The following is an 11,562-nucleotide window of genomic DNA, read 5'->3' on the forward strand; positions in this document are numbered from 1 at the left end:
CGGTCCCCATGATATCAGCGTGTGTGCTCCCATGTAATCTCACAGATGCTTACACAGGTCTCTGGCTTGTCTCTAATAGGAATTTAGAAACTATCTATGGCTGTGTATCAACACATACGTGTATATACACAGTATCTTTATCCATGGTTCTCACTGTAGGTTAACTCACTTTCTGTGTAAACTAAGTCAAGACTTAAATGCCTTGGTTCCTTCTGGAAAGCCGAGATGATAATACTTGTCACCTACACACCCACACACATGATTAAATGTATGATCACGTCATTTGTGAATTATGGACAGAGAATCTGAACACCCAGTATTTGAGAAGCAACGTCCAAAGCATTATTAGAGGGAATAAGTCTGTTATGGGTTGACTTTGAAAAAATACTACTTCGAACATAGTAAAACAAACAGGTAGTTTTTTTGTACTTTTTGGAATTTCGTGACGATTCAGTAACCCATTTTAGCCAACGGTTGAGACAGACCTATTGGGGATTGGTCTTTGTTCTTGCATCCACCACATCTGTGTTTCCTTAACCTCCTTTTCCTTTTTAGTTGTTGGTATAAGACCCTCAGAAATTACCTAGGTTTTTCATGCTTTTTTGGGATGATGTTTGGTTGAATTTTTGAACCATTCCATCTTTTCCTTCCAGTCTTTCTACTTTGCTGTTTCTTGACTTTCCCCCTCCATTTCTTTTCCCTGCTGGGAGGCACGTGGCGGGAAGAAGAGCTGCCTCCTTCTGCCTTTTGAATTTGAGTCTTCTAAAGAAACAGGCCTCCTATGGAGGAAAGAAACCTGAAAATAGCAGTGTTTCCTCACTTAATTTCTATAGTGTGAAAAGTGAAGGACCGTATGTATAAAAAAAAATATGTATAAATGTTCTAATTTTAACACTTGGCTAACAAGCAATGTGACCTCCTGCATCAAGAGGGGACATTTACCCAAAGGACCATTTCTCCCAGCCCTCCCTTTCACTGCCCCCCCCCCAATACCCCCCCACCTTTGGCCTGTTGAACAGCCAGGCAGAGTCTGTGTTTGGATTTCCAGGGGCTGCAGTCTGTCTGAGGACGGGGGCATGCTGGCCCAGTGTCAAGGCCTGTCAAAAGAAGTGACCGAGCTCAGTCAGGAAGAGAAGAAATTAGATGAACTGATCCAAAGCTGCACCCTGGACCTCAAACTGTTAACCGAGGATTCAGAGAATCAAAGATATCCTTTGTGCCACCTGTTCAGTGGGGGTCAGTGCTTTCTAGACTATTTCCAGAGTTGACCATCTGACTTTCATGTACAAGGGAGAATTTTACCCTAGTTTCGTCCAAGTAAGTGGGGGGATGGGAGGAGGCGCGTGTATGTGTATTCAGTATTTATGAAATGATAGTTATTAGACTGCATCCTATCATCTCTCTTTTGATAACCAGGTGGGAACTGTTTTTTAAAGTGTTTTATTCACATGTGGTTGGGACATACAGGTACATTCATAGCATAGGGCAACACTATTAATGAGATCCATAAGGTATCAGTATTCATATTAATGATAACATTCAGCACATTCATCTTAGGCTTCCCAGATTTTGAGTGGGTATTAGCTATCATTGTTGGGGTTCTCATATTCTATTTTCTTTTCATCAGATATTGGAAGCAATTGGAATTTATTGACTCTGTGTGACTGAACTATAGTTGAAGGAATTGAAAGAGTGTAAGAATTGTTCTGTAATTTTGAAAGCACATTATGGTGGCTCAGCAGTAAAGAATCTGCCTGCCAGTGCAGGAGAGGCAGGTCAGATTCCTGGATGGGGAAGGTCCCCGGGAGAAGGAAATGACAACCCACTCTAGTATTCTTGCCTGGAGAATCCCGTGGACAGACAAGCCTTGTGGGCTACAGTCCATGCTGTCACAGAGTCAGACACAACTGGTCGACTAAACAACAGCGCTGAATCATAGCACTGAAGACTGGTTTCAGAAGCACCCTAAGGCTTAAGAAATCTCAGTTTATCTGTTTTAGTCCTTGGAAGTAAAAGTATTAAAAAGCCAACTCTTTTTCTTAACTGGCTGACAATCTGTTGACTACCTGAAGGAAACTTCCTGGTCATCACTTCACGTCAGACCATAGGGGAGAGCAATTACTTCATTGTGCTGACAAGAAGATTTTGCAATCTTCTCAGTTATTAGCAGAAAACAAAACCAGTATTTTAAATAATCCTATCTCTAATTTTAGCTCCACATTTATCCTTGTCAGACAAAAACCAAAATGTGACCTGCCCAGTTTCTTGTAGTGTCTCATCTAAAGTAACCTTTCCCTTAAAGTTATGGAGACATTTATTTTCCAATTGAAGCAGTTTTTTTGAAAACTCAGTTGTTCATTTCCTGTTGGCCAGAGGATTAACCTTGTCAGCTGATGGTTAGTGAGCTGGAGAAGAGGTGTGATGATTTGACGCCCATCCCCCCTCCCTCAGTGGCCAGGGTGGGTTTACAGGGGAAGAAATAAGAATAGCTGTAGCTGGGCTGTTTCCTACATTGTGTAGTCAGGAGCCCCTTAGAGGAGGAGATGTGGTTTTTACATGTGATTGGCAGCTTGTAGCTTTATCACCTACACCTGCACCTACATTATAAGGCTACATTGTAGTCTTATCACCTACATATCACCTCCACCTGCACCTTTGTAGCAGAAGGTGGAAGCTTCCTTGTAGGGGGCTGCTATCCCAAGAAACAAATTCAGGAGGGAGCCACAGTGGAAGCACTTTTAAGTTTCTAAGAGTAGAGAATATGTTTGCACAATTTATTTCAATTTTCCATTCAGTTCCGAATGTGGTACAGCTTGTTCACAGATGTGTTGAAATTTTCCTTCCTGCAGCATGTTGGGTAATTGTAGATGAGCTTTTATTTTAATAAGTTGTTGTCAGATAGCTTTCTGACAGTGGGCTGTGGGGCAAGTACCTAGTTATCAGTTTCCCCACTGTTCTCAGGAAAAATCCACAACCATCAAGTCTCCCATTAAGATAGAAATTGGCTTCTGTGATGAGACTGATGATGACCTAAAACCCAGAATCCTGCATGAGCTGTTCTGTCAAGCTCAACAGTAAATTAGCTGTTGTCTGAAGTTCTGAGACTTAACATGATAGTATGTGAGATGCTGGCTGCCCAGTCGCTTTAGTCGTGTCCCAGCTCTTTGTGACCCCGTGGACTGTAGCCCACCAGGCTCCTCTGTTCATGTGATTCGCCAGGCAAGAAGCCTGGAGTGGGTTGTGGTTTCCTACTTCAATAGTCTGTGAGAGATGCCCCTAAATGTGCATGCAGGGACTTCCCTGGGGGTCCAGTAGTTAAGCCTCTGTCCTTCCACTGCAGGGACAGGTTTGATCCCTGGTCAGGGAACTATGATCCCACATGCCACACAGCATGGTCAGGAAAATTTTTTTAAATGTGCATGCAGATTATGGGTGAAGGTGTTTTTTTCTGGACAGTAGGTTCATAGCTTTCTTTAATTTCTAATAAAAAGCTACTAATCTGAGGGACATCATTTCCTCTAGGCTAAGTCCTATGACTATATCGAACATATTAGATCACAGCCTCCTTTCACTATGTTACCTTTGGGAATGCCTTCATTGGCTTATGATTTGCTGTTTCATCCTAGGCATTTTTTGGTAAGTTAATATAAAAAAGCAACTGGCTAAAGTCATTGTAGATTAATTATGTTATTCCATGTCCCTTATAAAAGAAAGCTATGTGACCTATCCTCTAGTAGCACCAAGTCAAAGCCTGTCTCTCTAAGCAAGCTTGCACAAATACTTTTATCATATAATAAATACCATATTCTTTCGTAATATCCTCTTAGGTTTGACTGTCAGTCAGGGCACTTTAAAGAAGTGTTCAGTGCCCAGAAGTAGCTACCGAGAGTACTGAATATGATTTTACTCTCTTTTCCTCAATCATTTAGTTTGCAGAGCATCTGGAAGCTGCTTTCCTCCTTGTGAGCACTGAAATATTGTAGCTAATAATATTATACAAAGGACAGTTTTCCTAACAGAGAAATAATGACACTCTTATCAGCAAGCAGTCTATAACACAACCAGCCCAGGTGCACTTAAGAAAACAAGCTGTCTGCCTGAGTGGGACTTGGAGTTCTTCCACGGATAAATGTATTTGCTACTCATTCATTCATTTTGGGTGGCTGCTGACACTTTCTAATAGAGTAGCAGATAGAAGTTACTGCAGTTTAAACAAAATTATGGCTAATAGAGCTCAAATTTTTTTCTGTAAATTGGGATTCTGCCGTCATTCAACTTGAGTGACAGAACACTCGGAATCTGGTTTGAAAAGCCCTGACCAAACTGAGTATTAGTTTTCTTTTGAGAGTTTAACTATTCTGTTTCTGTGCTTATATCTTAAGTAGCCAAGGACTTTTTAGAAATGGGCAGGGAAAAAAGCTATATATTTAATTTGTTGTTTGGAAGATCTAGAAGAAGATATCAGTATCTTCTTATAAGACATAAAATACTTAAAATTTTTTCCACGCATCTATTTTGCTCTGTTCATAATGGTTACATCTGAGACAATTAGTTGGAAGAGTTCCTTAACGCTCATCACGTTAGCTTATGTTACATATCAAGATATTCGAAAAATTAGTGGCCTTAAAGACCAAACTGTTATAGTTGTGAAAGCCCCTCCAGAAACAAGACTTGAAGTGCCTGACCCAATAGAGGTAAGGAGATAATATCTCTGTTCATCTGCAGAGATCTTTTTGGAATTCCCGGTGTTTTTTTGGTTTTCTCCTTATAAACTTTTTATTTTGTGTTGGAGTATAGCTGATTATGTCATGATAGTTTCAGTAAACAGTGAAGGGACTCAGCCACGCGTCCATCCTCCCCCAAATTCCCTTCCCATCCAGGCCGCCACATAGCACTGAGCAAAGTTCCATGTGCTGTATGGTAGGTCCTTGTCGGTTATCCATTTTAAATATAGCAGTGTGTACCTGACCATTCCAAACTCCCAGCTGCCCTCCCCCCCGACCCTGCGACCCCCACAACCATAAGTTCGTTTTCTAAGTCTGTGAGTCTCTGTTTTGTAAGTTGTAAGTAAGCTCATTTGTACCATTTCCTCTTAGATTCCCCACATAGGGATGCCATACGATATTTTTCCTTCTCTCTCTGACTGACTTCACTCAGTATGACACTCTCGGGGTCCATCCATGTTGCTGCAAATTGGAATGCCTAGTGTTTAAAGAATCATTGACATCAGTTAATATCCTTATTTTCCTGAAAGCTTGAGAGTTTTTCCCCATCTGTTTTACTTAATCCTAACCTTAAAAACATATCAACAGCTTGCTATGTATTGAATGTCCAAAAAGTCTAATTTTAACATAGCAGGGCCTTCAACTCAAAGTGGTTGATAGTTTGCAAAGTGGTATATGGGGTCCTGTGCCTCTTGTGGATTACTCTTTTTCATAATTTGTTATCTGGTGGTTCTGATTGATTTGAACCAGTGGGGACTTTTATGTTGATTACCCTGGATATGGTCTCCACCATGAATAGAGATATAGATGTTTTAAAGTAGCTCCCTACTTTATCTTAGCACATTTAAAGAATTTATTCATTTATAACACACGAACATTTACAAAATCAAATGAGACTTTGGGTTTGTTGATAGATGAGAATATTATAAGAAAATAAGGAGGATATTTTTGTGATTGTTTTCGGATATACTTTGATAATACAAGCTTAGACTACAAGATAAAGAAATGTAGTAAAAGAATGCATACAAAATGAAAAGAATGAAATTTATAAACTCCCATCTAGGGTAGAGTTCTCACCTTAAATGATCATAATAGGTTTATGACCTAGATGAAGAAGAATTTTAAATATTAGTGTGCTGTATTCTTTTATTAAACTCAGTTCCTAGCACTTAAGACTACTTACTATTCATGCAGTGGCGATTAAAGTTCAATATAAAAAAACCCTACTCTTCAGGAATGAGTAACATGGAAATATGGTATTTGGAACATTTAAAAGACCTTTTAATAGTTTGCATAAAAGAAATAATTTTTTTTTAAAGATTCACCTCCTCTTGGCAGGGATCAGCAAAGCTTTTCTTTATAAAGAGCCAGACAGTAAATATTGTTGGCTGTGTGATCCCTGTAGTCTGTTGGGACTACTCAACTGCACAGCCATACCGTTATAGCATTTAGAAAAAAAAAAGAAGCCAGAGGCAACATATAAACAATGAGAATGGGTGTGACTTTTCCCAATAAAACTTTATTTACAAAGCCAGTTGGTGGACAGGGTTGACCTTCGGGCTGTAGTTGGCTGACCCCTGCTCTAGAGGCTGACAGTCATTGACTGAGATAGACATAGACTACCGGTGGAGAAGCAAAAGCAACAATGAAAATTACTCTGACTTCCCATTTTTCCATGAAAATTACAAAACAGCTTCCAGTTTGAACTTTCCTCACTTCTATTCATAGAGCCTCCAGATACATTTGGCAAGTACCCAAGGACCCATTGAGGTTTATTTATGTCCAGAAGAGACTGAAACACACAGTCCAATGAAAACAAGCAACCAAGACCACAATGGGAATATCCCTAAACCCACTTCCAAAGGTAAAAATTCCACTTTTGTCATTTGGAAACTGTGTTAAAAATGAAGGTAACTAGAAGGATCCTTTATCAGAATCACAAGTCTTGGCAAGAAACAAAAATTTCTATCATTAATGTTACATTAAAAAAAAAAAACATTCCAAATAGTTTGCAGAAGAAAATAATGATCTTGGGCAAACGGCTCCTCCACCCACTAAATGGAGTCCCCTCAGGCTTTTGCTATCAGCAGAAACCATTTCTTTGCAGTGTTTTGGAAAATCAAAGTGAAGAGTAAAGGTGTGAGCTATCCAGTTGAATTACCAGCTATACTTGGCCGCATACCTCTGAGTGATACCACAGAGATCATTGGAGAGGGAACTGGAAAAAAGTTGGGAGAAGGAAGCCTTTTGCCCAAGAACTTTTATCTTAATTTTCCCCCCCAGTGTAGTGGGGAGAGAATAAGGGAGGAGAAGAAAAAATAAATCTAATTCCTCCCTTCATTGTCTCCACAGCAAAGGAAGCTCTTTGTAGTCTTTTTGTTGTCTCAGATTGGAGATATGTACTTAATTTTTTTCTCCCTCCCAAGATAGCAGCAAGAAGTGATTTAAATAACCAGATCTGACTCAATATTGAGCAAAAAAAAAAAAGGTACCTCAAATGGTAAAACCAAAGACCACTTTTTCCCCCACCCTAGAACTTCAAAGTGGATGTGTCCTTTTATTTGTATTTTTAGAATTATCTTTAATAAGCTAGTTGTTCAAAAAAAGACTAAGTTAAAATCAGTGATCTCTACTTGGGAGCCAACTTTTCAGTCTGCGTGTTTTGTTTTCTTTTGTTTTTCCTAAAGGATGACTAACTGGTATCAGGAACTTGTTTTTGAACTTGTTAGTCTCTAATCTTTGAAGCTACCTGTATTCTTGTTTGCTAACAGTTGATATTTTAAAAGATGAGTGAGTAGACAAGAACAAAAAAAGGCTGACCAGAGTCCCTACTTAACAATGCCCATTAGTATAGGAGGTGATCTATACCATAATGTCAGGCTTCACTAGTGGCTCAGTGGTAAAGAATCTGCCTGCCAATACAGGAGACATGGGTTCCATCCCTGGGGTGCGAAGTTCCCCTGGAGAAGGAAGTGGCAACCCACTCCAGTATTCTTGCCTGAGAAATCCCATGGACAGAGGAGCCTGGCAGGCTACAGTCCATGGAGACACAAGTCAGACGTGACTTACAGAGTAAACAACAACAATGTCATCAAGTTGTCTGATTGCCCTTAACAAAAGAGTGCATGCGTCTATAACAGCAACATGTATATGCTTCCCCCAAATTAGATTTTCGCCTGACTTATTTTCTTATTTCCACCACCTTTTTCTTTCTTCTCAGACTTGGCTTCAACCAACTCAGGACATAGTGATTGCTCAATTTCTATGGCAAACCTTTCTCCTCTGGCCTCCCCGGCCAACCTTTTACAGCAGACTGAGGACCAAATTCCTTCCAACCTAGAAGGACCATTTGTGAACTTACTGCCTCCCCTGCTCCAAGAAGACTATCTCCTAAGCCTCGGGGAGGAAGAAGGCATCAGTGATCTCTTTGATGCTTACGATTTGGAAAAGCTCCCGCTGGTGGAAGACTTTATGTGTAGTTGATTATGCTTTGTGTGAACTCCCCTTATAAACCAATATTTTTTTATTATGGAACCAGAACATGTGTCATGCAGTGTTGTCCCTTCCTCCCTTCTTCCTCCAAGATAGTATCATGAAGTAAACTACAGACTTCAGAACAAAGCTGACATTTTAATGAATTAAAAAAAAAAAACTGTCTATCAACGCACAGTTGCAGGCTCCCTTGGGAAAGCCCTGCCTTGCCCCAGGCTCCAAAATCTCCTGGATGAGTCAGCAAGTGAGAAAATGTGCAATCAGGTGTCTCTCACCCATCCTCTTCCTCCCTCCCTCCCTCCCGGATTGGCTTGCTGTGCCTGACGGATGGGCTGTAGAATGGGGTCTGGCCACCTGGCCCACTCGAAAACAGCAATCTTCCTTAATAGCATTTCAAGCCGTGCCTTCTCCGCAGAATGCATGTCTTTGGGGTCTGCTAATTTGGGATGGAAACTGCAGGAACTGTAAACTTGAAGTCATGCAAAAGTATGAAATGGATTTCTTCAGCTCTTCTTAGGAATATTTAAATTACTGTCATAATTCAGTTTAAGCTATGGACCGCGTGTCCCACTTGGAGGCCAAGAGATATTCCACAGCCTTTCGGATGAAGAAACTGTTCTCCAATATTCATCGCAGATACAGAAGAACAGTCGAGTTCTGCCCCTCTAAGCTGTTGTGGATTATCCTGTCTCCATAAACCACTCCCACTCTTGCCCCCAACGTATTTGTAAGTTTGAAGTTTATAGCAAATGCCTACTTAGGAGTTCTTTGTGGATTGTTTTTTTTTTTTTTTCCTTTTTTTAGCTGCCATTTAAGCATTCCTGTGGCACCCATCAACCATTTCAATTTAATTGTTTACTTTGAAGCAGTTTTTGCTAATTCAAATTATTTTAAGCAGAGGTAGAGAACCTCTACTGATCAGAGCATGTGTGATCTAAGGCTTAATAGCCTTGGTGAGAAGCTTTGCCCCATCTCGCTTCCTTCCCCAGGAGGGGGTGCTTGGAGCGAGTGGAGCTCGCTGACAGCGGGGCGGCCCATTGGAGAGAACCAGGTCAGACCCCAAGAGCAGCAGGTATGGATGGATCCCTCCGTCCCTTGGGCTTCCCAGGCCCCCTGTGACCGGGGAAAGGGCTCTTACACTGCACTCAGGGAGACCACTTCTCAGGATGGGGTCGGATGGAGAGGCCTCTGGGTAGAAGGACATCCCCCGTCATGAGTAGCATGCTATCAGTGGCACTTTGCTTCAGCCGTTGAGAGCAGGGAGCTCCCACTGTGTCGGGGGCTACAGGAGTCCTGGCCAGAACCCCTGTTCCCCCTTCCACTGTGAAGGAGAAGGTTGGACCAAGGAAAGCTGGGGCTGTAGAAAAAAGGCAGGGCAGGATGCCAGGGCATCTCGCACTGAACTCTTCGGGAATAGCGTCCCAAGTCGGAGGCTTCCTGATAGCAGCAAAATCCTACCAGTTGAGTCCAAGAATGGCTTTCCCATTGGCCAGGGGGCAGATGGCCATCTCCCACTGGGAATGTGGCAGAGTACCTCACGTCCATTCCTTGGATGCTAATGACTGTGGGAATGAGGAGTCATCTAATAAATAAATTAAACCTCAACACCAAGAACGGTTGAGTTGAATTGCTGTTCTGCCTGACACAGTGGGAGGCGCGTGGTAGGCACTCGGTTCAACGGAATGGGAAAAAAGAAATACTGGGTTGACCAAAAAGTTCATTTGGGCTTTTCCATACCATCTTACGGAATATTCCTTACTTATATCCCTTAGGAAAAGTACAAAACAAAACCCACGGAAGCCCCAGCCAATTTACTCTAGGTAGATTTCCACAATATGCAAAGTGGTGGTGGGGTCAACACAAATGACACCAGCACTTTAAACTATTTGTGTAGGTATGCATGGGTGTATGTTTGAGAAGAAAAACAAAGGTGCAGTTTATCCTCCTTTTTCTTCGGCCTCCATCCCCACCCTCCTCCCCTGGACACACACTGGACTTGGTCCGAGATGAAGCATTGGGTGGGGGAGGGAGGGGGAGCTTTGTGTCAAGTGCCTACTGGAAATGCACTGTGGGGTTTTTTTCCTGTATGGGAAACCATTTATGCCAAGCTTTTCCCTATTTCCCATATTTATCTCATCTGGTTAGCTGCCTCTGCTTCCAGCTTTGTGTCATTCTCTTTGCCAGCTGCACAAAGCTGATTTTTTTCCAAAGTCTAAAGACTGAGCTCACCTGGCTAGGTGGTTGTGTGTTTGGTTGAGTTTCTTGTTAAACTTTTTCGTAACGTGATGCCGTATTTATTGTTTTAAAAAATGAAAGGAATCCTATTAAGTCTTAAAAGTTCCTTCATGCATAAGGCTTTCCCAGTTAATGGGCTTAACTGGTGTACAGTAATTAGACGTCCATACTGTATTCTGTTTGCATTAGTCATTTTTCTTTTTGACAGAAGTTTCTGGCACACGAAGTGGGTTAGTACTACAGTATTTGTGTTACTTTAAGTACTGAGTATGCAGGTTTCCTGGTACCATTGAGTTGCTGCTATTAAAGCTCACACATGAAATGGCTAAAAGTTACAAGTGTGCGAATTATGACTGCGTGAGCCTTAGAGAGTAAATTGTATAAAGAGCAACACATGAGCTGTCAAACAGTGTTAGGTGTGTGTTTATATGTACAGATTTGTGCGTAGTAATCATTTTATTTAAGTTGATATGCAGTCTCCTCATATTTTCATTATCTAGCAATTTTGTACAAAAATAGCAATTAATTTGTAAACACTGCCAGAATATTTTCTAGCTGGTTTGTAATTTTTTAAGAGTGTTATTTTGTTTTTTTTTTCTTGTTGTTGTTCTTGTTGTGGTGGTTCTTGTGTTCATTTTTGTTGTAAGTGTAGATCTGTAAATATAATTGCAGTATTTAAAGCTTTAGCTTTCAGGAAAAAGAAAGTAAGAACTCAGTGTGTGCATGACAACTTGTGTGTACGAAATGAGGGATTTGAAGGAAGATGCCTTGCAGAGTGAGTCGGGTGGCAACTGTCCGATTGTGGGAATTTCTTTTCCTGTGGGGTACGAGATTTTGTCAAAAGGAAGTATTTCTCCCAGAATTGGGAGTATGCAAACTACTAATCAGTTTAGCTTTGTGTTGTATGCTAGTTTAAAAAAGAAAATATGTAATATAATGTAAAAAAAAAAAAAGCTTTTATGATGGATTTTGTAAATAGATTTGTTACAGGGTAACCTGTTCTCTAGCTGTGATCTTACCACTTCAAATGGGTGTAATTTGAATAAATTTTGTATGGTAAAGGATCAATAAAATGATTTTTTTTTTTAAGAGTTCAGCCTTGTGGATGGTT

At 40.9% G+C, this 11,562-nt stretch overlaps 1 protein-coding gene across 2 annotated transcripts in view; it reads left to right on the forward strand.

Moving 5' to 3' along the window:
* E2F3 (E2F transcription factor 3) overlaps positions 1 to 11,542 on the forward strand; it is an 84,127-nt gene extending 72,585 nt beyond the window's left edge. For both annotated transcript variants that reach the window (XM_070456202.1, XM_070456203.1), the window contains exons 4-7: positions 1,049 to 1,207; positions 4,580 to 4,694; positions 6,453 to 6,588; positions 7,945 to 11,542. In XM_070456202.1, the coding sequence (XP_070312303.1) occupies positions 1,049 to 1,207; positions 4,580 to 4,694; positions 6,453 to 6,588; positions 7,945 to 8,207 (673 nt within the window). In that variant the 3' untranslated portion in view covers positions 8,208 to 11,542. The remainder of the gene's footprint in view (positions 1 to 1,048; positions 1,208 to 4,579; positions 4,695 to 6,452; positions 6,589 to 7,944) is intronic.
* The last annotated feature ends 20 nt before the right edge of the window (positions 11,543 to 11,562 follow it).

Source organism: Odocoileus virginianus, chromosome 27 (assembly GCF_023699985.2).
Source record: "Odocoileus virginianus isolate 20LAN1187 ecotype Illinois chromosome 27, Ovbor_1.2, whole genome shotgun sequence".
Taxonomy (NCBI): Eukaryota; Metazoa; Chordata; class Mammalia; order Artiodactyla; family Cervidae; genus Odocoileus; species Odocoileus virginianus.